Source organism: Sinohyriopsis cumingii, chromosome 12, assembly GCF_028554795.1.
Source record: "Sinohyriopsis cumingii isolate HCF-2022 chromosome 12, ASM2855479v2, whole genome shotgun sequence".
Lineage (NCBI taxonomy): Eukaryota > Metazoa > Mollusca > Bivalvia > Unionida > Unionidae > Sinohyriopsis > Sinohyriopsis cumingii.
Window position 1 is genome coordinate 16,490,094 of NC_142972.1, and position 24,409 is coordinate 16,514,502.

The 24,409-nt window shown below is 34.7% G+C and overlaps 1 protein-coding gene across 2 annotated transcripts in view; it reads left to right on the top strand.

Annotated features, from left to right (window-relative positions):
* Positions 1-24,409, top strand: part of LOC149786032 (E3 ubiquitin-protein ligase rnf213-alpha-like) — a 354,737-nt gene that overhangs the window by 36,946 nt on the left and 293,382 nt on the right. For both annotated transcript variants that reach the window (XM_089976319.1, XM_089976318.1), the window contains exons 9-14: positions 3,469-3,702; positions 6,630-6,843; positions 9,028-9,092; positions 15,413-15,701; positions 17,111-17,215; positions 23,616-23,723. In XM_089976319.1, coding sequence (XP_089832445.1) covers positions 3,469-3,702; positions 6,630-6,843; positions 9,028-9,092; positions 15,413-15,701; positions 17,111-17,215; positions 23,616-23,723 — 1,015 coding nt within the window. The remainder of the gene's footprint in view (positions 1-3,468; positions 3,703-6,629; positions 6,844-9,027; positions 9,093-15,412; positions 15,702-17,110; positions 17,216-23,615; positions 23,724-24,409) is intronic.

Consider the following 24,409-nt stretch of genomic DNA (forward strand, 5'->3'; position numbering starts at 1 on the left):
AAAAATGGTTTCTGCAGAATGACTAGTTTTCCACCATGTACAGTTTCCAGATGTTTTGTATCGCTTGTACTTGTAAAGAAGAAGCCTATAAATTTCAGGCTCAGAGGACAAAGATCAAGGTTAGTGTGACTGCTAGAAAAAAGATTGTTTCTGCACAATAACATTGGTTCGAATTGACATTCCTCAGACAAACTTTATGGATGACTTTCACTTGGTAAGACTACTCTGGTGGCCTGGTGGTTAGAACGTCCGACTCAGATACAGGAGGTCATGGGTTTGATATAGACATCACTATAAACTGTCACACTGCAAACATCATGGCAATATGACTGAAAATTGTTAAAGCTATGTTAAAAATCAAAATCACACACACACACATGGGGTAAGGAAGAAAGCTATTGATTTTGTGGTTGAAAAGTTTCTAAGGTCAAGTTCACGGACTGAAAGGAAAAGAATAGTTTCCACACCATAACATTATCTCTTCATCACAGATCAGGACCATACTTTGTGGATGTTTACACATATTCTAATGAGGAATTATATTTATTTTTAGATCAGAATCGCAAAATTCAAGGTAACTGAATGTAAAAAATTATTTCTGTTCATAAATGTCTGTTATCTACATGTAGGACAAGTAAATTTGAGATGTCGGTGTGGTGGTTCTTCCCGGGGTTTTCCCGGGTTCTTCCTCCACCATTAATACAGGCCGCCATGCATAGCCTATCTTGTGCTGAAATATGGTGTTAAACCCAACAACAACAACTCAGATGCATAAGAAAATATTTTTGTTACTAAATTTAGTGTGTTGGAGTTACTCAGGAATATCAGAAATGGTTTCAGTACTGAAACATTTAAAAAGAAAAAAATGATTTAGCTTTGTTTCCAGGATAATCTTTTTGCCCAGTAGAGAATTAGTCCTTTGAGGGATTATGAGGTGGCTTCCCTGACAGCCATTTGTCTCATATAGTAAACCTGGTGGAAAACCTATTTTCAGCTTCTTCTGAATGACTTGGAAATATTTGGGTTTTTTTTGTATGAAATATTATTATCAGGATCGTGTCTGATGTGGATTCTCTAGCAACCTTGTGACTTCCATAGCAATCAGGTGGAAAACCTTGTTTTCAGCTTATCCAGAATAGCTCAGCAAATTTGAATCAAACTTGACAGGAATGTTTCATCAGACATTCTTTATCAAAATTGTGTATAGTGTGGCCTTCTTAATGGCCATGTGACTTTCAATGGCAAAAGGTGGAAAACCTTTTTTTGACTTTGCCAGAACAGCTGAGCCAGCTGGCAGAAATGTTTCTTAGGACATTGTCTGTCAGAATTGTATCTGAGGTGGATTTCCTAGTTACCATGTGGATTCCATAGCAAAAGGTTGAAAAACTATTTTGGAAGATCTCTGTGGCAGCAGCATCAATTTAAATGAAATTTTGCAGAAATGTACTTTAGCTGTTTACTACTAGTAAATATACCATTTGATGCCACTATGTAATACTGCAAAACTATTAGCCAGTGTTTCTTAAAGGATTTGGTTTGAAAATTATAGATACATTGCAGTCCTGCTTCATTGTTTTTTCACTGTTTACAAAGTCCATATATTGCACATATTATACATCAAAATGAATAACAGGAAGTTGAGCTTGAAACACATAACATCATCAATGAACAGATGAAACACAACTTTGTAACAGTTAAATACAACATTTTCTGTCATTAGATGCCAACAAAAAACAAAATTTTATATGCTGGTTAAATATCACATATTTGAGTCCTAGTGCTTTACTGCAATTAAGGAGGTATGCATATGGATGCTGGACATAGCCACCATAATTTCATGGTAAACTTCCTGAAAACATATTTTAAACCTGTTCATTAGGCCAAAGTGAGCATGATTTTGCATGTTATACTGTTTAGATAATATATAGGAACCACAATTTGGTGATGACTTTTATTTGGTAAGGTAGAAGCCTATTGCTGTTTTGGGTCATACAGTCAAAGATTAAGATCACTGTGGCTACAAGCTGAAATGGTTTCAGCACAAAAATGTAAGTTCTCAACCATGGACATTAACCAAAGTTTATGCATGAGTTACACTTTGAGTATGAGAGAAACCTATTGAATTTCCAGTCAGAAGTTTAAAGGTCAAGGTCTCTGATTGAAATAAGGAAATATGTCATTAGCATACCTGAACATAAGGTTTACTATGCTTATGGTATGGTCTTACTTGTGTCGTGTCCATCCATCAACAATGGCTTGTTATCTCACTGGAGTCCATAATTCTGTACTGATTTCAGTCAGACTTGGAGTCTGGGTTTATGTCATACAGATCTTGGACAGTGAGTGAGAACCATAGATATTATTAAGGTGAGCTTGCATCAGATTTGCTAAACTTATTACCACCATGGAGTTTGTATTTTTGATCTGACTTAGAATATATGCTTATGTCATTAGGATCTTGGACAAGTTTGATAATAAACAAGATGCATGCTTGCAAATGAGATGATATAGCATCTGAATGGCTAAGCTAGTTGCCACTCTTTCAGCCATATTTCTGATCCCGTTTTGATCAGACTTGCAATACAAGGTTTATATCATTAAGATTTTGGATGCATTCAGTATGTGAGTCACATATGTTAATGAGGTGATATGACTGGCCAAGCTTGTTACCAATCTTGAGGCCATATTTTCTGATCCAGTTTTGATCTGACTTGCAATACAAGGTTTATATCATTAAGATTTTGGATGCATTCTCTATGTGAGTCATATATGTTAATGAGGTGATATGACTGGCCAAGCTTGTTACCAATCTGGAGGCCATATTTTCTGATCCAGTTTTGATCTGACTTCAAATATATGATCATATCATCAAGATCTTGATGATGTTAATTATGATCACAATATTAGGTATGCCTTCATCTTTAGAAAGAATTTAGATACGGATGTAGTTTCTTAGGTAAAATCAAAATGAAGATTGGGAGATAGTTTACATAGGATATGTTGTTGTACTACATAAACCTGTTTAGTAAAATTGTAAACTGTGAACTTATGTAAACCAACTGAGTGATTCTTGTCTGTATAACATCTTTAGTTCTGGATAGAAGGTGGTCTCATATAATGTACCATTCACAGTATTCCTAATGTAATCTGCCTTCCAGTCTGATAGGCGGCTTCTTGTAAAAAAAAACATTTTTGAGGACTTCATTTAAGATTTTACCTTGTTACTAATTGAAGTTTTTGAGGTGATCTCATAATGAAGAACTTTACGTATATGGAGATTTTACCGATATCCATTACAGATAAAGAAAATACTGAACAGTTCATAAAAACTACCAGTAATGCAGTCTCAGTTGCAAAATTATTTCACAGTGCAGGTTTCATTCTCATATTTTTGTTTTATGGTCATTTCATAGTACACAAGTTTCATACCTACATATTTGGCCAAACTGCTTATTCCATATTTTTCAGGCAGCTCCATGAATTTCTCAAAGATTTCATTCAAAGTATGGCAAAGACTGCTAAAGAACCATCCATATTTCTTTGCATGCCACTCTATCATTTCCTGACTGGCCAGGTGCAGCCATTTCAGACAGTGCCATATGATATATCTCATGACAGTAAGGTGCCAAAATGGTGGGGTGTGGTCTCCTTGTCCAAAGCTGTTGATGACTTCAAAAGAGTTATTCCATCCAAATGGACCATGTGAGTGCACTCTATTTTTGCTGGCATACATATATATTCCCATTTTTAGCTCTAATGGTTATAGACCAGAAGAGCTAATGGGATCACCTGTATTTGTCATCCATCAATCCTTAGCTCAAGTCTGTTATTATTCCTCCTAAACTATGTGGACAATCGGCATGAAATGGTGAATTACAGTATTAGAAGGGTCTAATAGATTGATATCAGTCATAAGGAATAGTTAAGCATTTTTAAAGTAGCCATTACCTATTAATTGACTAATTACAGCTAAATTATGCACAAACGTTACACGCTCTTCAGGGCTTTGCAAATTTACTAGATTCCCTGGAAAAGCACAGGTTCAGCTTGGTAATCTCATGTTTGCAAAGTACTTGCCTTTGGAAAGTCAAAACAAGAGAGAGAGAGGGAAAGATGGTGGCATCATGTTAAGTTTGTAATGCTTAATGTTCTACAAGTTTTAATCTCTGCAGTCTCACCACTGTACACATATCATCATGTTTATTTCACATTTATATGTACAACATTCTTCAAATACATAAATGCACACTGTTTCTTTCATCTATTAATCCATTATTTCACATGGTAAACTGATGGTCTGTCATTTTCTTTTAGTCAGTGTCAAGGTCAGTCTTGCACATTTCATCAAGACAAAATAATTTGAATGTACTATAGAAAGCAAGTTTGACCATTAGGAAATATTGATATTTTAACTTATCAGTTATATTTGATGTGATGTGATTTGGATTTTTAATGTAGCTTTAACAATTTTTCAGTCATATTACTCTGATGTCTGCAGTGTGGGAGTTTATAGTGATGTCTAGCACTGGGGCATCATGCCACAGACATGTAGCATGATGTCCCACCACCCAGTCACATTATTCTGACACCAGGCCGACCAGTCCTAACACTAACCTCTTAATGCTGAAGGCAGCTGTTAGTACCATTTTTGTAAGACTTTGATATGCCTTGGTCGGGGATCGAACCCATGACCTCCCGCATCCGAGGCAGATGCTCTAACCACTAGGCCACCGTAGCGGTAGTTATATTTGAATTATAATATGTGTATGCATAGGGATTCACTAACTTTGAAGTCCTAACCTAGCCACTGGCAATTTGTGAGCTTTGAATATACCAAGATTGCTGACTCTGAACATTCAGTGAAGCAAAAATTATTTTATTGGATACAGCCAATTACAAGGTGACTAGGTGATAATGGGTAATAATATAACTTTGATAGGTGTTTGGAAATAAAATGCACTCTAATGAGTCCAGCTGCCTGAAATTCTGGCACACCTCAAGTCAGGTTTATCATCTGTTGTTTATATGGTTGTTACAGAAGACTGATACATACTGCTTAGGAAAATAATTAAAATGTTTGAAATAAGTGTTTTCAAATCATTCTCAAAAGTCAGCTTGTCAGAGACTGTTTAGATGCATGTTGCCAATTTCAAGGTAAGAAATAGAAGCAGAAGCAGTCATGCTAGTGGACACAAAACTCCTCAGAAAAAAAACAGTGAATTCATCAACTTGGAATATTTCAGCGAGGACACAGGTTTTCGTCTTCTTACTGTATTTTATACTAAATACAGCTTAATCAATTGAATTTTAAGTAGAAACATAGATGAAGAAAAATATGATACTGAGCAAAACTCCTGAAAAACATTCTCTCAGTATACTGGAATGTCCTCTAGACCAAATTTTTTTCGAGTCCCAAAGTTTTCCTTCTTTAATGTCATCCTTTTTTCCTCAGTAAACTGAAACCACTGAACTAGGAATACTGAAACAAATTTTGATCTGCACTTATATTGTCAGAAAATCTCCTCCACTTAATAAAACCCAAACTATTCAAACTTGGAAATGTATTTTAGCTGACAAATTCCTGACACATGCTGGAACAGATTAATTATGGTTAGCAAGTACTGTGGTAAGCTTGTCTGTGGACAAATTCCCAGGAAATATGCCAAGGCTATGCAAGATTTAAACAATACTTGACATGCATGCCAACATAGATTTGGGGCTGACACTAGGTCAAAGGAGACAGAAGTCAGATTGATTCAATTAAGTGTGACCTTATAAATTATTTGTAGTATTTAAACATTATGAGTATCATTTATAATTCTAATGGACTTATTGTAAAGTTATAAAAGTATTTCATTACTCAGACGTTTCTTGTGTCAGAGACTATTTTCTGTGTGGAACAACTGTATTTATTCATATAACAGGATGGAAGAAATGTATGTTGTTAAGCTTATTTTTCAATATAGACTTGTTTGTAAAAAAGCCCAACAAACTAACACTTTCTTTATTTTAGTGTACTCTCTCTCACACACACTCACACTGATGTTCTGTCATAATTATATTCTCTATCTCTTTCACATAAGCACATTTGTTTCCAATTTGTGAAAACCTCATTAAACAGAAAACCTCACAAGACACATTTTGGTTCCATGGGTTTTGAGTCTTGAGGGGTTTCACTATATTAGAACATGAGTAAAAGTAAGTTAGCACAGCTGTGTTCTTAGCTGTTTAATTTTTAAATTCAAGGTCTTTTTCTTAGATGTCACTCTATCAGAAATCTAGCTATTTCCAAACCCTTATCTATTTGCACACGTTTTTATACATGTACACATCTTTGTTCTTCTAACCCTTGCTTTTATTCCTCATCTACATTTCTATCTACATGTAATATATTTGTAGAATAAATGTAATGTGATTTCCTTAAAACATATATTTTATTTTACGTTTTTAAAAGATTATTTCAGTATTTCATTGTCCTATTTTGGGGCAAGTGCTAATCTCCCAAAAGCAAGGTAATTTTCTAGTCAGCTTGCCCTGACTTTTGTAAAAATTTTAAAGCTCTGCTGTAGTAATTTGAGGGGAGGTGACATTGGCTGTATCAGTGACATTTTCTTGTTATCCATAATTAGGCCTTTAGAGAAGGTGGTCACAGTCTTACATCCCCTGTTTGAACTGGATTTCTTACTTCCACGCACCATCATCGCAATGCTGAACCTTGAAGAAGTGGAGGTGGCAATCAAAAGTGGACAAATACCCCTGGAGGTCTGTGCTGCCTGCTTAGCCTGTTTTGTGAAGAGCACAAGGCCAAAATATCAGTCATCAGTACTAACAGAATCAGAAAAGGTAAGTGTACAGTTAATATTTGCTTGTAGTTGCTTCTTTTGGCAATATTTGTCATATTTTTTAATTCTATTCAATTTAATAGAAGTGTGATCTGTATAAATCTTCCTGTTTGCTCAGAAGAAGCGTGTGTGTGTTGTGCAAAAAGAAATGCGTTTCCATTATGCTTTGCAACTCCTTCAAAATGAATGAGAGACACATAAGATACTGATCAATGTAGTATGAGATGTTGTACATTAGTCTTGTACGTGTCAGCCATTCCATTTGGGCATTGCTTGGGATAATAAAAGTGGTGAAATGGCTGATTTAAAAAGTAGGGATAGCAGCGTCCAGTGGATTTTCAAAATTGCAAAATAGTTCATAAGATATAGGGCTTGAATTTAGGGCAGTTTAGTTTTGGAAATTACGTAGGTGCTAAATTTTTCGGTTATAAAATGCAAATTATTGGTAAAACTCCTTAAAATACATAACTGGGGGAAAATGCACCCTCATTCAGAAACCAAAAAGTGAAGCTTATTTTGGTATTGATTCCTTTATTGTAAGATCACTGGGTTTATGTTAGTGTTTACAGTGTTTAAAATTGTACTTTGTATATAATAAAGTCAAAGATGGATAATTGGCATCTTAACTTCCTTGGGTAGAGTGATATCCGCTAATGAATTGTCCATTTCAGAGTGCTGTTTTCACATTTATCTTGGTTAAATTCAGTTTATTGCTACTGCTAGATATTAAACAAATTCATAGGCTTTTGTTACTATATGTCACACTGAAAATGATGCATGATCTCTGACAAGAGAATGGGCAAGAGAAGTTTTCACTTACAATGTATCTCCCTTCTCTGATGGGACTATTCCAGTTTTGAAATATAGGTACAATTTTTTACAAATCAGAGGTGGGAAATCCCATGCAGTTGTAAGCTTCTGTCTGAGATGATGCATCATTTTTTTCCAGTGACATTTAGCAGTAAAAACTGAATTAATGAGTCTACTGATCAGACTATGGTATACTCTATACAAGTAAAAATGATAGAAGAGTACTTAAGTTCCTTTTCAGTCTTACATTCCTGAGTAGGTAATAATAATAAAAATGCTTCAGAACCCCCAAAATGCCATTAGAAATAGGATTTTTCAAGTTGATTTTTTGTTCCATTTCTGCATTTAGTGAAAATAGTTAAATTCTGGCTTTGAAATTAGTTGTCAACATGACATCATTTCAAATACTTTACATTTAGTTGTGTTCTAACGGTACTGCATAATCCTCATAATGAAATGGTGAACTGTTAAATTTTAATTTCTTTAAAATAAATAATACTAATAATGGAATTAACCAGACTTAGCATTTGGGTAAACTTGGACAGTGCCTGTGATGAGTTTAGTGATCTTCTGTCCATGTTATCGTACACCATAAGAATGAATTTGTACTGTACTTACCTTGTGAACATATTAAGTAAAACATGTCAGGAATTAGTTTTGTTGCTGAATCTGTTATGTTGGAGTTTCTTGAGAATATCTGTGGCAGTTCAGATAATCACTTTTCTTGCCATCTGGCATATGAAGAAAAGGGAGACATTAAATTGGGCCTGCCCATCTGTCCTTCCACCCTCCCATCCAACTTTCATTCCTTCTGTACATCCATCCCACTTTCCTCTTTGTGCAGTAATTCCCTTGCTTGGTTTGATCCAGGTTGGTATGCAGTTAGACACTGCTGAGACTCTGGCTGAGTTTAATTGTCATTGTTCAGTATATAGCAGAGTTACTGCCTCGATTATCAAGACATCCACTTCTGTTTCCTAACATCTTGTTAATTGATATTGATGAGTTTGTCAACATTCTGCATGATTCTTGGTCAGATTCTTTTATATTCACCCATTTTTATTTCTGCACAAAACTCCATATTCAGTTTTAACTAAATTTGATATTCAGCTTGTTTTCATGAGACTTTGGCTGTGTTCAGTTGTCAGCGTTATGCATTGTTTAGCAGGGTTACAGTCCTTGATTATCAGACCCACATGTTGGTTTCTGCACAAAAGCTCCCTTAGTTATAATTGGATTGGAACCAAATTTGTTATTCTGCTTGATGATGATTAGACCAATTAAAAAAGGGAGACATCAGTTCCTGCTATAATTTCTTGTTCAAAAATATCTTTACATATATTAAGTATTTGAAACTCTTGTCTTGTTTTAACAGAAAGTTGCTGCATCTATTGATGCCTTCTCAAAGGCATGCAAAGCAATACAACTACCAGAAGAATGGTAAGTTAACAAAGAATAAAAGTAACATACTGGTAAGTTTTACCCTGTATTTTGTCTAAGATACAGCTCTGTGTATCACAGGGCTGGCCTTAACAGTTGTCCTGTGGCCTGGGATTGAATTTGGCCAAGTCAGATCTGCATCTTGCTGGTCAAATTGGGCAAGTCTCATGAGGGACAAATTTATCTTATTCATTCTGTTATCAAGAATTTATCTGTTAAAGAGTGAATCACTGTTAGAGATAATCTATTAAATTTTGGTATCACTTTTATAAAAGAATTTAATGAAGCAGGGATGGCACTGGCATTAATAAAGTTTTCACCCCAAAAAATTGCCAGTCTCAATATCTTGTTGCAGATTTTCAAAAAATGTCGTAATTTTCATAATTCAATATTACCCATTAATCTTGATATCCTTATGACCAAGGAAATATTGTAAACTTGAGCCGATGTTGAAATAAGTGTGTGTGTGTGTGGGGGGGGAATCAAATTTTGTTTTGAAGTGAAATGTTTTTGTAAGATGCACCTGTCATCAGTGAGTAGAATTTACATTGAGAGTGTGTATTGTCAACTTACACTTGTGTAGAAGAAGCCATAATGCATAAATTACAGTACATGTTTATGAAAAACCCATGACTTTGAGTATGGATCACATGTTAGAAAATTTACATATCATTCACATCACGTTAGAAAACATAAATAACTCATACATAAGAAAAAATAGTGTCCTCGTTTATCCCATTATCAACAAACATGTATCACTAAACAATTCCCTGAGATATTTGTTATTGCCAGGAGCATATGGCAATATAGTTGTTTACGGTACATGAACATGGCCTAGATTTTGATCAGCAGGAGACAGCTATCATCTTACCGAGGCTACCAAGGGGATGGAGCTGTTAATAGGTAAACGAAAACGTGAACAAATTAAAAAGTTTAACAAAAATCTTTGCAATGAAATATCTATGATTTCAAAAGATTTGAAATTTACGTGCTAACGCACCTTTGGTAGCAATCATAAGCATAAACATTTTTCCTGCAAAGCAGTAACTCTCATGGCATAATAAAAGTGTTCCAATCACTTTGGTAAATGCAACAATCGATCAGATTACATTGCTTTTATTTAAGATTGGTGCTGACTTCCTATAATAAAAGCTGCTTTGTTTTTATTGAAGATTGTTGTCGTTTTCCTTATAATGTGTTATTGAAATTGCCACTAAATGCAAACTTTTGAGGACCAAACAAATGCTGATTTGTTATTGCAGTGTTAACATCAAATAATTGTAGAACATTGATTGAGACTGATTTTTTTTGTTTGGTTCATTTGCTCAGTATTTATAAAGAACAATTGGTGCTTCAAAGGAAATCACTTTTGTTTTTAAGTTTCAGCAAAACTGTATTTTTGGGGGTACATTTTTTATTGCAAAAAGTAAAAACAAAAAGAAGTCATTGGGTCAGTTGTAGCCATTCCTGTTCCTGCCTTTAGAGGTTGATCGATTGTAACTAATCTGGTAGCATGACAATCTCATTGTATCACAGCATACAGTACCCAGACAGATGTCTGCATAAGTGGACTATGATGTAAAAGTGCATTGTTAAGATGCATTTGTCAGTATGATTTGTTTCTGTAACAATATATAGATTCCATTACATTTTATATCCAAGTTTTTGGCTTCCTTTCATGGTGCCTTTGAATTTCTTCACCCCAAACCCAAGATTGTATATACAAGTTAAAACATAAAAAACTGTTGATGCCACAAAATCACCTTGTATATTTTGTTGCCAATAAGTAAAAAATATTGCAATTTGTGACATTGGTGAACCTCAATGACATCCCTGGAAAGTTTCTTTGGACAAGTTATGACTACTTTTGGCTTTTGAATTTTACCATCATCTTGCTCTAATGGACCAGTATGTAAACATCCAGCCTTGTATGAAAGTTTTGGTATTGTTTTTTTCTTACATAATGCTTAAAGTAATGCAATTTTTTCCACACAAATTAAAAGAAACCTTTGTCAGACTCTATTGATTGAAAATGGTTACATACATTGATTCTGATGAAATTATACTTTTAACAAAGTGCAGTGTTACTGGATATCTCTATAGACCTTGACACTAGAAGTCCTATACTTGCATTGTTCAGAAATAGGGGTTTGTAGTGGAAAATTTTCATATGTGTGTGAAAAGAAGGAGTTCATAAAATGTCAAAAAATGATTCCTTTCAAGGCAATTCATTATGAGTTAATAGAACAAATCATGTATAAAATAGATAGAAGTTTCTGCAGGTTTAATATCAGCTTTTATCCCATCAGCATGCAATGTCAGGAAATACATAAATTTCTTGTCCGTCTGTTTGTCATTATGTTATTCTTTAAACATTTTTTATTGTCCGAGAATAGCTCAAAATCATCATAAGATGTTTCTTTCAGGCTTGTCACATGTCACCTGAGTGGTGTATAGGTGCCTTTTTTAGTTAAAGGTTTTCATTTCAAATATTATTCATGTTGCCATAGAAACAGTGCAAGAACTTCCAAATATTTTGTTCCTTGACTTTAATTCTTGAACCATTTGGGGTATTTAAATAAATTTTGTTGGCAATAACCAAGTGGTGTATATAGATTGGAATTTAGAATTTTCCATTTTGGATATTTATCATTTTGCCTTGGAAAGAACACCCCCTGCCCAAAAAGAAACGAACAACAATGGTTGTTGTGTCATGTGCTGTGTTTATTTCCACTTTTTGTGTGTTGTTGCCTGTACAGCAATGAAGCTTCATGCAAGCATGCATCCTGAGAAGTTTTACCCTTCTTGACAACATTTAGGTTGCAGAGATCTACTCTTTACATTTTAATGGCAAAATTCAGTACTTGCATCTAGCTACATTTCTTGAACATTGTTGCCCATATAGTTATGAAATTGTATATGTTACTTTCTTATCTCATTGCTAATTTGTATACAATGATGCTTCTTTTTGTTCACTTTATGATACTTGTAAAAAAAAGTTTTTTTGCTCCAGCTTTTATTTCCAAGAACTTTCATCACAAAAGACTCTGCTAGACCTGGCAGGGTCAATTTCGACTGCACAACAGGTTATCTACACAGGTAGTTTGGCAGCTTCATAAGGAAATGGCTTTGCAAGAGGAAAGTTTCCCTTAAAGAAGCTGTACTTTGGCATATGGAGTCTATTCTCCAGCCAGGTTAAACGATCCAGAAGCAGCCTCATATACCTCTGGTCTCTCCAGGGTAAGAGAATGTAACTCCAGGGTTCGCTCAGTACCTTGAAAAGTACCTTAATTTCAATTCATCCTTGAAAAATACTTGAAAATCTTTTTACCTGGAAAAGTCCTTGAAAAGTACTTGAAAATAAGCCTTGGTCCTTGAAAAATATAAAATTAATCAACAAACGGATTACGAAAGTTTCTTTTCATATCATTACATCATGTAATTGAAATAAAACTGCTTACTATTGGGTGGTTTACAACATGTGACCAATCATATATTTATGATTGCACACACACCTGATTACAGAGAGCATTAAAAAGTTGCAAATCTTTTCCAACAATCATTCTTCTTCAGTTTATTTTCTGTGGAAGTGGTACATCTTTGTACTTTAAATCATGGTGAATCAGCTGTTCTAACTCTGGTAACAAAAGATAATGAAAAATGTACCCAAAAATGGTCACAGTTTGTTCATATTTTGCATCCGAGCTTCTGATTTTCAGCATACTGTCTAAAATTTGGAAGTCTAGTACTGACTTTTTAGGTGTCACAACCAACCTTTGGGCATAAATTATGACCATATGCCTGTTAACAGAAAAGCTGCTTTCTATACCATATACTTACATCTGCGTGTAAATGTACCTGTAAAATTTCAATGAGTGATCACGTTACAGCAGATATAAAATTTTAGATGTGGCAGCACATGGCATAATTTCATGGCAAATGATTTTAAGATGCCGCTTGAAAGCATTATATAATGCATTGAAGTTATTCCAGAAATCAATTTTGTCTGCTGTGGACAACTTCAGGTACACGTAAATTATGCAAGTTACTATATATGAGGTTGGCCGATGTGCTTTCATGAAGTGTCGGACAGAGAAGGTGGGCTTTGGCAACCTACGTAAACTCTAATTGCTACTGAATTTTCAGGAGGCTGCTTTAACTCCCGCTGAAGAATAAAAACATGTACATGGCATTGAAAATACGGAAGATTTATCTGCATATTTTTCTGTGAGAGCTTACCCAAAACAAAATGCTGGAAAGTGTGTTAAACCCCATTTGGTTGTTGGAGTTAAGAATTTAAAGAACTGTGGAACCTAGTGTACCTTATTTGCTATGTAATCTATAGTTTTTTTTTGTTCTTCATATAAAGATCTGAATTCATTTCTTTTTCTGAAAAATAAAGTGTTGTTATTCTCCTAAGATTTGTTTTTTTTCTCTCACTATTATAATGTCTCAAGTCTATTGCACAAATAGGAAGCACCTTTTCAGGAAACTACAATATTCTCACTAATCCTTTAAATGGCCATTGATAAATATAACTAAAGTGCACTGGGCATTGGGGTCCTTACAAAAAATTGGACAAAGTCCTTGAAAAGTCCTTGAATTTTGTCACACCAAAGGTGTATGAACCCTGAACTCTCTCTGTCTTTCCTATTCTGTTAAGGTATTGTGATTGGGTAATGTATTGGAAGAAGATAATAATTCACATGCACCCTCCGAGTCTCTTGCAGTTACATACATTTAAGGAGCATGCACACTGCTCCAGAAGTAACTGAAGTATTCATGGGATGGCCTATAAAGCAGAGTATTGTGAGCAAGGCCCTCCACATTAGACCCAGGTTAGTTTTGTCTTGTTGGAGTTATACAGAACTGATAAGAGGTGCAGAAATTTTAAAAATAAAATATTCCATGCTGATATTAGGGTAAATATAAAATATTTGCCTACTTTGTGACCAGCACCTAGTTCGTGTTTCAGATAGTGGATAGAGACCTATTTGAAAAAATTAATTTTGCAGTAGTTGTGGGAATATTAAAGAACATATCACTGGGAACTTTTATCTCATGGATTTCAAGAATTTTTTGAGATTGTGCAAATTTTGTATGTGATTGTAGTTAACAGCTTTAAATTCTCCTTCCAAGGCAATAACAATTCTGTCCTCCATTTGTTTTAAACCAGTAAAATATTTTATTCAGATACATATTTATTTATCTTGCATTTTATTGGTATAAGTGAGCATAGGGGCATCATCAGTGGGAGGTAATCTATGATTGTTATCTTGACCCATATAAACCGTGTAATAGTGTGGTTTTGGCAGTTATTCAATGGCATTTACATTTTGTTGGAGGGTTAGGGGTGGATAAAATTAGGTACTCTGCAAAGGGTGTATCTGGTTTGCAATAGTGTAAGATATGTGCTTGTGAAATGAGCTATTATAAAGTGGGGGCTCATTATACAAGACCACAAGTCCTGTTGTTTTAGTGAAATAAAATTATAAAATACTATTCCATTTGCAAAATGACGTAGTTCCATTGGTATTAATGTTGTTGTGTATATTACTATAATTTCCCAAATGAGTAATTGTCTTTACTATATAGAACACTGAACACATAATTAATACCAATCCATCCATAATGACTTGTATAACCAGACTTTGTAAATGGCTTGTGTTTGAGGAAAGAAAGACTGTTGATTTTGGGACCAAATGATCAGTGGTCAAGGTCACAGTAACTTGGAGTAGAAAATGATTTTCACATGATATTTTGTTGTTTATCAGCTACTTTTACCAAATTTGGTTGGATGGCTTGCAGTTGAGACAAGGAAGACAGTTTTGATTTTGGGAGATAGAAGTCACTGGCTGAAAAAATGAAAGTTGATTTCTGTACATAAAAATTACTTCTTGACCCCATGTTCTTTCACCATAGATTGTGGATGGCTTTCACTTTGGGAAAGAGAAAGCCTTTTGGGTTTATGTTAAAAGGTCAATGCACAAGGTCACTGTGACTGAAAGGATTTGTGAATTTATTGCATGATACTTATGGCTAAAGAACTGTATCTTGATGGAAGTTTGTTGATAGTTTGCACTTAAAGTAAGAATGCGGCCATTGATCTGGGAGACAAAAAGTCTAAGGTCAAGAACATTGTGATTTTTTTAATAATAGTTTTGGGGTAAGTTCCTTGACCAAACTTTGTTGACAGACTGACTTTGGGAAAGAGTGAAACCTGTAGATTTTGGAATTTAAAGGTTAGAGGTCAAGGTGATGTTAGGTCCAGTAAGAGAACTAGTTTTTGTGCAGTACCTCTAGTTCATTTTTATTTTCAGTACTGATCCTGTCATTGTCCAAGCAAGGCTTCTTTACAGAATATCAAGTGATCTAGTCAATGAGACACTGGGTACAAATTCACCATATATGTTCACATGTGCAGTACAAGCTTTCCTACACTGTATAGCATGGTATGGCCTATTACAGAAAAAAGAGGATAATGAGAAACCAAGCAATCAAGAAGAATTGGAACATGTCAAAACTCTGAACCAGAGGTATCAAGGAGTCAAGCAGTGGTTAAATGTCTTCTACAACAAGTGGAATATATACCTAGAAGATCATTTAAAGGTAAGTGCAGATTTAAGATAAAATTATTGACATTTATTGCTTTCATAAACAGTATTGATATAAGGTGTTTTTGTGTCATTTGTTGTCACAGAGATTACTGCTTAAATTTTCTTACTGTACAACTTTCATTTATTCATGTAATTAATTAGTAAATGAAAATTGTATCTCATTAGATAATAATTGTACAATTGGATAATAATTATACTAATTAGGTACACAATTAATATCTAATTACAGTTATTGATAAATCAGATCATAGCAATTAGATCATTATTGTGATTAGATGATAGCTGTTTAAAATTAGATAATAATTATATAATTATATCTAAAAGTAATCAATGTTTGGACATATATATGTTGAATTGGTTTTGTTTTCCATTGATTAATCTGGGTAGCAGCTACCTGAATTTCAGAATCAGTTATGTGCATATAGTTTTATGTGTGAATTTGTTATATAATTGGATACATAGCCTTTTTTTATGTAGTATAACAAGCAAGTTTGCTATCAAATTACAAAATTAAGTACTAGTAAAAATGTTTCCATTTGATCTGTCTTCCACTTGAGATTGTTTTTACTTATTTCTTTGTCCAATGTAAGGACCCTAGGATGCTCCTCATGAATGTTAAGATATGTGTGCCTGGATCTACATTCATGCACAAACAACCACCAGTTTCATTTAGTATCCTTAGCTCAACATTTTAGTTCCAACATCTACTGAAAACATTATTCCACACAGAGTTGGTGGATCAGCTTGGTTTTTATTAGCCAGGTATACAGTAGAACTATAATAAAATGCAAATGCTGTTTTGGAAATTATTAATACAATCTAAAAACATTTTTTTAAAAATTTAACAAACTGAAATTGCAGTTCCTTTTTCACAAATTGTGCTAAAAATGGTATAATAAATAAACAATTATGAAAGTCCCATGGAAGAAAATTGCAATTCAGCCAAATGCAACCAGTAAGTTTTAGTAATATTAAATAGCCACTTTATGTTCAAGATCATTTAAATATCTTGGTTATGATTGTCAGTTAAAGTTTTCTGTATGGGCACAAGATTCTTACCTGTCAAGGTATTGCATTTATGTATGGACCATCTACACAGATAGATCCTTTATGCAAAGCTGGTTGTAGTCTTCCTGAATACACCTTGTTTCCTGTCATTTTTTAGTTGGATTACAAATTAATAAAACAGGCTGCCCAAAAATACATGCCTTAATATTAAGACACAGGTTAGTTGTGGCTATAATTACACCATTTTACATCTTAAAACAGTTCACTGCAGTATCTTTTGGACTGTTTATTATATATCTTATAAATTTTTAAAATATATCCTGATAGCCTGAGATATTCCCAACATCATGTTTTGATAGTGACAAATATATCTAATTTTCCATTCTTTCACAGGTATGGGATGGTATTGTTGCACCACAAAATCTACCCTCTGAGACTGTGAGAGATGCATGGAATTCTCAGATTGAAGAAGAACTCTACCTTATTCTTGAAAGAGTGGTAAATATTACATACTTTTAAACTTGTTGCATTACTCTGCAACAATAAATATTAATCCAAGATAGTAAAGTTCACATTAGAAATGGGTTGGCTGAGCATTGTATGAAATTTTTATTTAAATTGCCAGTTAATGATTAAAACAAAAATTCTGTATACATTCTTAAGCAGGAGTAACCATACAAATGACATGATTGTAAATTGCATAACCACAACCTGCTTATTCTCACTGCGACCCACTACCTCACAAGAATGATGGCAATATACATGCACAAACCTACTATAGCTTCTTATGCTGGATGGCCAAAACGAATGGATGCCAGACTGTATGGGTCAGAAATACATTCCATGGGTTATTATTTGGGATAAAATTTGCAGTCCCCCACCACAATCTCAGTACCTCTCTAAGGTGACTAGGGATGCAGACGTTCAAGTTGTTTGCCATGGGTACCAAAGCCAACATCTGCCCATATCCTGAGAGTTGTCTCTTTAATGTCTACATGAGTGTTGACCACTGTGAGGAAGACTATCATGCCAGAGATGAAACCTAAATCAAGCTGTCATCATTACCTGGAGATTATTAAGGCCTTTTCTGGCTGTCGTGGCTGGAGTTCCTATCTGGAGCAGTAGAAGCTTGCTGATATGTTCGTGATCTCCCAATACAGTGGTGCATGATAGGGCCCAATAACTCTTATTCGATCAAGACAAAAAGCACTTTTAATCTATGCCATTTCCCCCCTGGATAGCTTGTGCCAAAATATCTTTAATATTGTTCAAGGAACAAAAAGGGAGCAGCAGAAGGAAGCTTGTGTGGAATAGCATTGCAGCTGCTTAGCACTCATTCTTACAGTCAGTGCAGAGAGTAGCAGTGTAGTGTAGAGAGTAGTGTTTTTGCTGTACAGTTATTATGCACAGCTGCCAAGGGCTTACCATAAGAAATGGTGATCCAGCCTTACTTATTTGACTGTCCAGCATGGGGTGCCTGACTCAACTCAAACATTTTGCTTTGCCGCATTTGAGAGAGGCATGGTTAAACCATGAGATTGTTGGCCTACAAGCAGGAAACTCACAAGGCTATATGCCCAAAAAGCTTATCACATGTTAGCACCAAGATCAAGCCAGTGTTTTCTGCTGGTCTGTTGGAATGATGTGCACTGAAGCTTAACAGCATGCTCTGCCTTATGCAGCAAATAACAACTGTATTACATCAAAATGCTTTGGGGTTTATGAGCCACTGACAAGAAGCAGTTCATATTAGTAGGCCTGTGTTTAGGGGCAGCTTGGCAAAGTGTTTTCGTATAGAAATTCAGTAATCTCTGGATGCTCCTTATCCTCCATAAAGGCAGTTTCCTTATACCTAATGCCAGAAAGAAAGGTGCATCCATTGAGTAGAAAAAATGTTGTGGTTTCCTTAAACTTTTCTGCATGTGTGTGAAGTAGATCATTCAGATCATAGTTTCTTGCGTTATGTATATTTAATTTACATTGTTTGATTTTTATTTTTTATTTTTAAAAAAATATTTATTTCATTATATGCTATTGATAATGTGACATTGGACTTTACCTTGTCCAGAATCAGGTTCATTTTCTACCTGACCTGAATTATTGATTTTGATTTTATAGTAAGCATGTTTATCTCAATCTGAGTCTTGAATTTTGGAAATTCCCCATGAATTGCCATGTCTACTGGTTGTTTACTACAGATTTTATAATTTTTGTAATAAACTTCTATTTATAACTAAGATTTTATTTTGTAAACATTAAAAAGTTTCTAGAAGGTTTTTATTGTTAGGTTGTGTTTTTTTAATTATAGAAATAGTTAATTGTGACCTGAAGTCAGGCAGAAAGAAGGCTATATAATCTTGTTTCTGGAAAAATTATTAATTTGTACTTTAACATCCAAGCAGATTCAAGTTATTGTTGTGTACATTATTTGAATTGGAATTATTTAAATTATTTATTCTCTGGAAATACAAAAGTGCTCTGATAATATTCTTGGAAATAGAGACTTCAATTTATGCTGAAATTTCAAGTAAGGATTTCTTCTTGGATTGTATTATTGTGATCCAGCAAAAATCTGTTGTTACAATACCATAATACAGGGCACAACAGACACATCAACACTTTCAGCGTTGGATTTAATTTTGATTTCTACAAAAGTTTATTTAAAACATTTATTATTAGGATTTGTGTCTGTAATTCTAAGATTATTTTGTGATTTAATTTTCAATACGTTAATCTTTTTTTTTTATTTTCACTCTGTATTCTTGGGAAACAAATTATTTATTGAATTTTACAAAGCTCATTGCTTTTCACTCTTTTCTGTTACTTATTTTAATAGCTTAGACTCATATCACTTGAGTTAAGTAAAAATACTCCAGTGTCTTTCTTGATGTGGTCCCAAAAGCTTTGATATACTTTATTTAGGAGTGTTGTCAAGCTGATAATGACCATAACATCAAGTGCCACTTAAATGCTGATTCAGGAAGCAGCTCACAGGTGACAAAATGATGGTGGCCATTTTGAAAATCTTATTTTCATTACTTCACATGAATGATCATATCAGCATGGGGTTTTCAGTGAAAGACTTCTTATGATGTCTGGTTGGTCATAAATGAGAATGGTGCTTATCTGACTTTAAATATTATCTTCACAATGGCCATCTTGAAAACTTTGTTGTCACTACTTCTACTAGATAGTGGACCATGTTGAAATTGTGCTTTAACCAAAAGGCTTCTTATGATGTTAATTTGGTACTAAATGGAAGTGATGTGCATCTGATATTCAGTATGGCTACATGACAGCCATCTTGGAAATTTTGTTATTGTTACTCCTTCAGAAACATTGGTCCTATATTAAAATGGTGCCAGTTTGATATCTAATATGTGTACCACAGCAGCTAATTTGAAAATCTTGTTACTGTTGAAGAATATGATGGATTGAACATTCAGAAATTAAAGAGGAAAGAATGGTCTTGCCTTGAATTGCTGGAAATTCTTTTTAACTAGTAGAGCATCATTTTTTTTCAAGCGACTGTTGTAATAATTGTAAAGACACTATAGAGTACCAGGCCAGCAATGGGTGGGTGATTTGGCTGACCTTTATGACTATAGATAGGCTACCCATGAATTAGCATCTTTTCCTAACAGGTTAAAAAAATGCTTTCATTTTTTTTTTTTGTCCTTTTGGGGGTGCTCTAGGGCTCTCCAAAGATATGTTCATTTCTAGTCTGTCTAACCTGCTGCTCTATCCCACACTTCAGGACAGGTGATGGAAAATGAGAAAGTGAATTTTAGACAAGGTTTTTAACAAGTTTTACCACCTCCTTCATCCAGATTTGTGTCCAAATCCTTTTAGTACTTAAGACACTAGTATCCTGTCTAGTTTGGAGATAATCTTGTGGACACATTCTAAACAGACCTCCTGTTGCTCCCACACTGAAATGGCCAGTTATCTCTCTTGTCATGGGGCAATCAAGCAGCAGAGGGGATGGTCTCTTTTCTCTTTGTTGCTTAGGACACTGGTTTCTGCCTAAGTTACAGGGTCCACTCCCTGACTTGGCCCCTCAAACCTCCCACACTGGACTTGTCAGAGGTCTTACTCATGCACAGTGAGAACCTTTTGAGAGTGACTTCTGATGTGAAGATTTGCAGATGTTTTGAAAAATGAGACAGTATTGTAGCTGCCATTGCAACACCCCATTTTATCAAATAAAGTCTCAATTTTTACAGCAGAAATTAGTTATGCTAAGGATTTTGAATTACATTGAAACCTCTCAAAAAACAAATTCATCATAATTTTAGATTCCCTATCAGCACGGAAAGACTTGCAAAATCATAAATCAGACAATTTGTTGATATTCTAGATACAGTATTAAAGAAGCATAGTTTTCTCATACAATGTTGGAAAACTAATTTGTACTGTCGGTCACATTGTTATAAAGGATGATTGAAGGCAGATAATTTAGTAGACAAAGCATTTTAAATTCACTTTCCTTATTGAATGTCTGACAAAACATTGAATATGACTAATTTCCCAGATGTCAGAGAAATATGATATTTGCATACTATCAAGAAGTATTCCGTACTGTTGACTAACAAGTCACACTGGCATAAAGGGCAGTGAAAGGGCAGATAAAGCAGCCAAAGCTGCCAAGCAGTCACTTGTGTTCAAATAGAACTTCCCATATACATCTTGGCAAGATGTGTGGAATGAAAAGAGAACCATCAAACCCATAAGTGGTGTGTGGCATCCCTGGCGTAGAAGAAATGAAAGATGGGGTGGTATTGTCCTGATCGTGTATCAGCATACAGCTGACTTGTGCATACCTGCTGAAGGGTGAATCTTGAGTAGAGTGTCCATTGACAATGGAATACATTCTCGTTGAGTATGTTGACTTTCAACCTATGAGACAGAAGTATTTCAATGTTCAAACTGTATGATGATGTACCACCCAAGGGCAATGCAGCTTATATCACAGAGTTTTAATGATTTTGGGACTTACTGTTATTTCTTATTCTATATTATATATATTTTACTGTATTTGATCATTTGTGTCTTTTATATTTTATCTTCTTGTACTTCATGTTTAGTTTATTTTGAAGGGTTTATGTACCAATGTTTTTATACAATTAATTGTTTACATTTTATGAACATTTATCATTTGTTGGCACCATATAGCCACTGTTATGCTGAGGTGCAGTAAAATGCTACTGTATACATACATCATGCATCCATTACAGCCACCATAGCAGCCATATTGAAAACCTTATTGCTAGTTCTCCACCACTCCAGTGGTCTATGTGGTTAGAGCATCTACCTTGGAGGCAGGAGGTCACAGGTTCAAAACCTAGCTGAGTAATACCAGAGACTTATAAAAATAGTACTAACAGCTGCCTTGTTAGACACTCAACATTAGGAGGTTAGTGTTAAGACTGGTTGGCTTGGTGTCAGGATAAAATGTGACTGGGTGGAACATGATGCTCCTTGTCTGCGGCATGATGACCCAATGCTAGACATCACTATAAGCTGCCACACTGCAGACATTGTAGTGATATGAAAGAAATTTTTTAAAGCTACATTAAAAGTCAAATCACACACACAAATACACAAATACACACACACACACACACACACACAGAGGCACAGACAGTTGCTACTTATGATGAATAGATGATTATATCATCATAGAGTTTACACTTAAAGACTTTGCATAATGTCTAGTTGATCTTAAATGAAAATGGTGCTGATGTGATACCCAATATAGCCACTATGGCAGCCATTTTGAAAATGTTTTTAATGCTGGTCCTTCTAAATGGATGGTCATATCCCATTGAAGTTTTCACCAGAAGACTTCTTATGATGCCTAATTGGTCCTAAATGAAAACAGTGCCACTCTAATATCCATTATATCTGATACTTCAGTTATCTTCAAAATCTTTTTCTTGCTACTTGTCCAATATTGAAGGTTTTGTAAGCATGGGATTCCCACTAAAAGGCTTCTTGTAATGTATAATTGGTCTGAAATGGAAATGGTGCTGATCTGATTTCTGAATACGTTGGCATGGCAATCATCTTGAAAATCTTGTTATTACTACTCCTGAACAGAAAGTTATATTGATGTGGGTTCTCATTTTATGATGTCTATTTGCTCTCATTTGAAATCGTGCTAATCTGATCTCCAGTATGGCTACCACAGTGGACATCTTGAAAATTTTGTTATTACTTGTCCTAGATGGATGGTCATAAAAACATAGTGTTTTCTGAAAGGACTTTTCGTGATATCTAGTTGACCATTAGTTTAAATGGGTACTCAGGTGACATCCAGTATCTCCTTGTTAGAAATCTTGTAATCGCTGCTCCTAATGGAATGTCATATAGATATAGTGTTTACACAAGAAGACTGCTTATGATATCTAGTTGGTTCAAAATAAAAATGGTACTAATCTGACCACCAGTATTTCTGTCATCGTTATACTGACAAGGGGTTTTCACCAGAAGGTGTCTAATATTGTCCAGTTTTTCCTAAAAGAAAATGGTGCTGATCTGACATGCACTATATCTGCTGATTTACAACTCATCTTATTGCTCAAGAATATCAGAGATGGTCTAATCACTCAGCAATTAAAAAGAAGAAATGTTCTTATTGTGAATGCATGTACCTGGAATTTTGTTTTGCCCAACAGAGTGTCAGTGCCTTCAGGAAACTCTTGTTTTCATTGGCTACTGGGGTTGTTTATTGCTAACTACACCAGATGTTTACAAGTGATGACTATTATGTTAATTTCATTTGCCAATTTTGATGATAATATAATAATTTTACAGCACTCTTCCTTTATCATGATACTGTTATTCATTGTATTTCTGAGACATTCAGTATTTATTAACTTTTTTTCATTTTCAGTTCAGTCATTCAGGTTACAGCACAACTTCATTGATAGAACTGTATTGTACAAAGGTGGACAGCTTCCAGCCCTGTGTTCAGAATTGTCTGAGTCGCCTTGCTTTCAGAGTAAGTACTTATATGAGTTGGAAACCTTTCCTCCACAGGGATATCTAATGATCACTTGCCATTTTCAGTTTATCATTTGGAATTGTTAAAACCGATTCTGTTGGTTAGTTTATCATGCTTTCAAGGTTGGCAACCCACAGGATCCAATTGATACCAATTGTGATTGGAGTAGAAATAACAAATTGGTCTACAGATGTATATATGAGTACAGATCTTAACATTGGCTAACAAAGAAAGTTGAAAGTAAAACAACAATGTTTGTTGGATTTCTTTCAGAATGATATGGAATTTATTTATTTGTTTAAGTTTAAGAAAAAAGATTCTATGAGCTCACCTGACTAAGTGAGCTAATTGAGTGATCCTTTGTCCCTTGTGTGGCATCCTTTGTCCATTGTGTGGCATCCATTCTCCATTGTGTGGCATCCATTGTCCATTGTGTGGCATCCATTGTCCAGTCTACAATTTTTTTTCTCCTTCAAATACATTCCTGAATCATGTTACATATCTAGCAAATCCAGCCTACTGAAAGATGAAAATCGTGTCTTCCTGTCTATCTCATAGACAAATAGCAGTAACTCTTTCCCGTTACCTCCCTTGCCACCACCTAATGTACTAGTTTTTAGTAGTGCAGAATATATATATATTTGGGGGAGTGTTCCCCATTTTTAGGCAGCCTAGTGGGCATA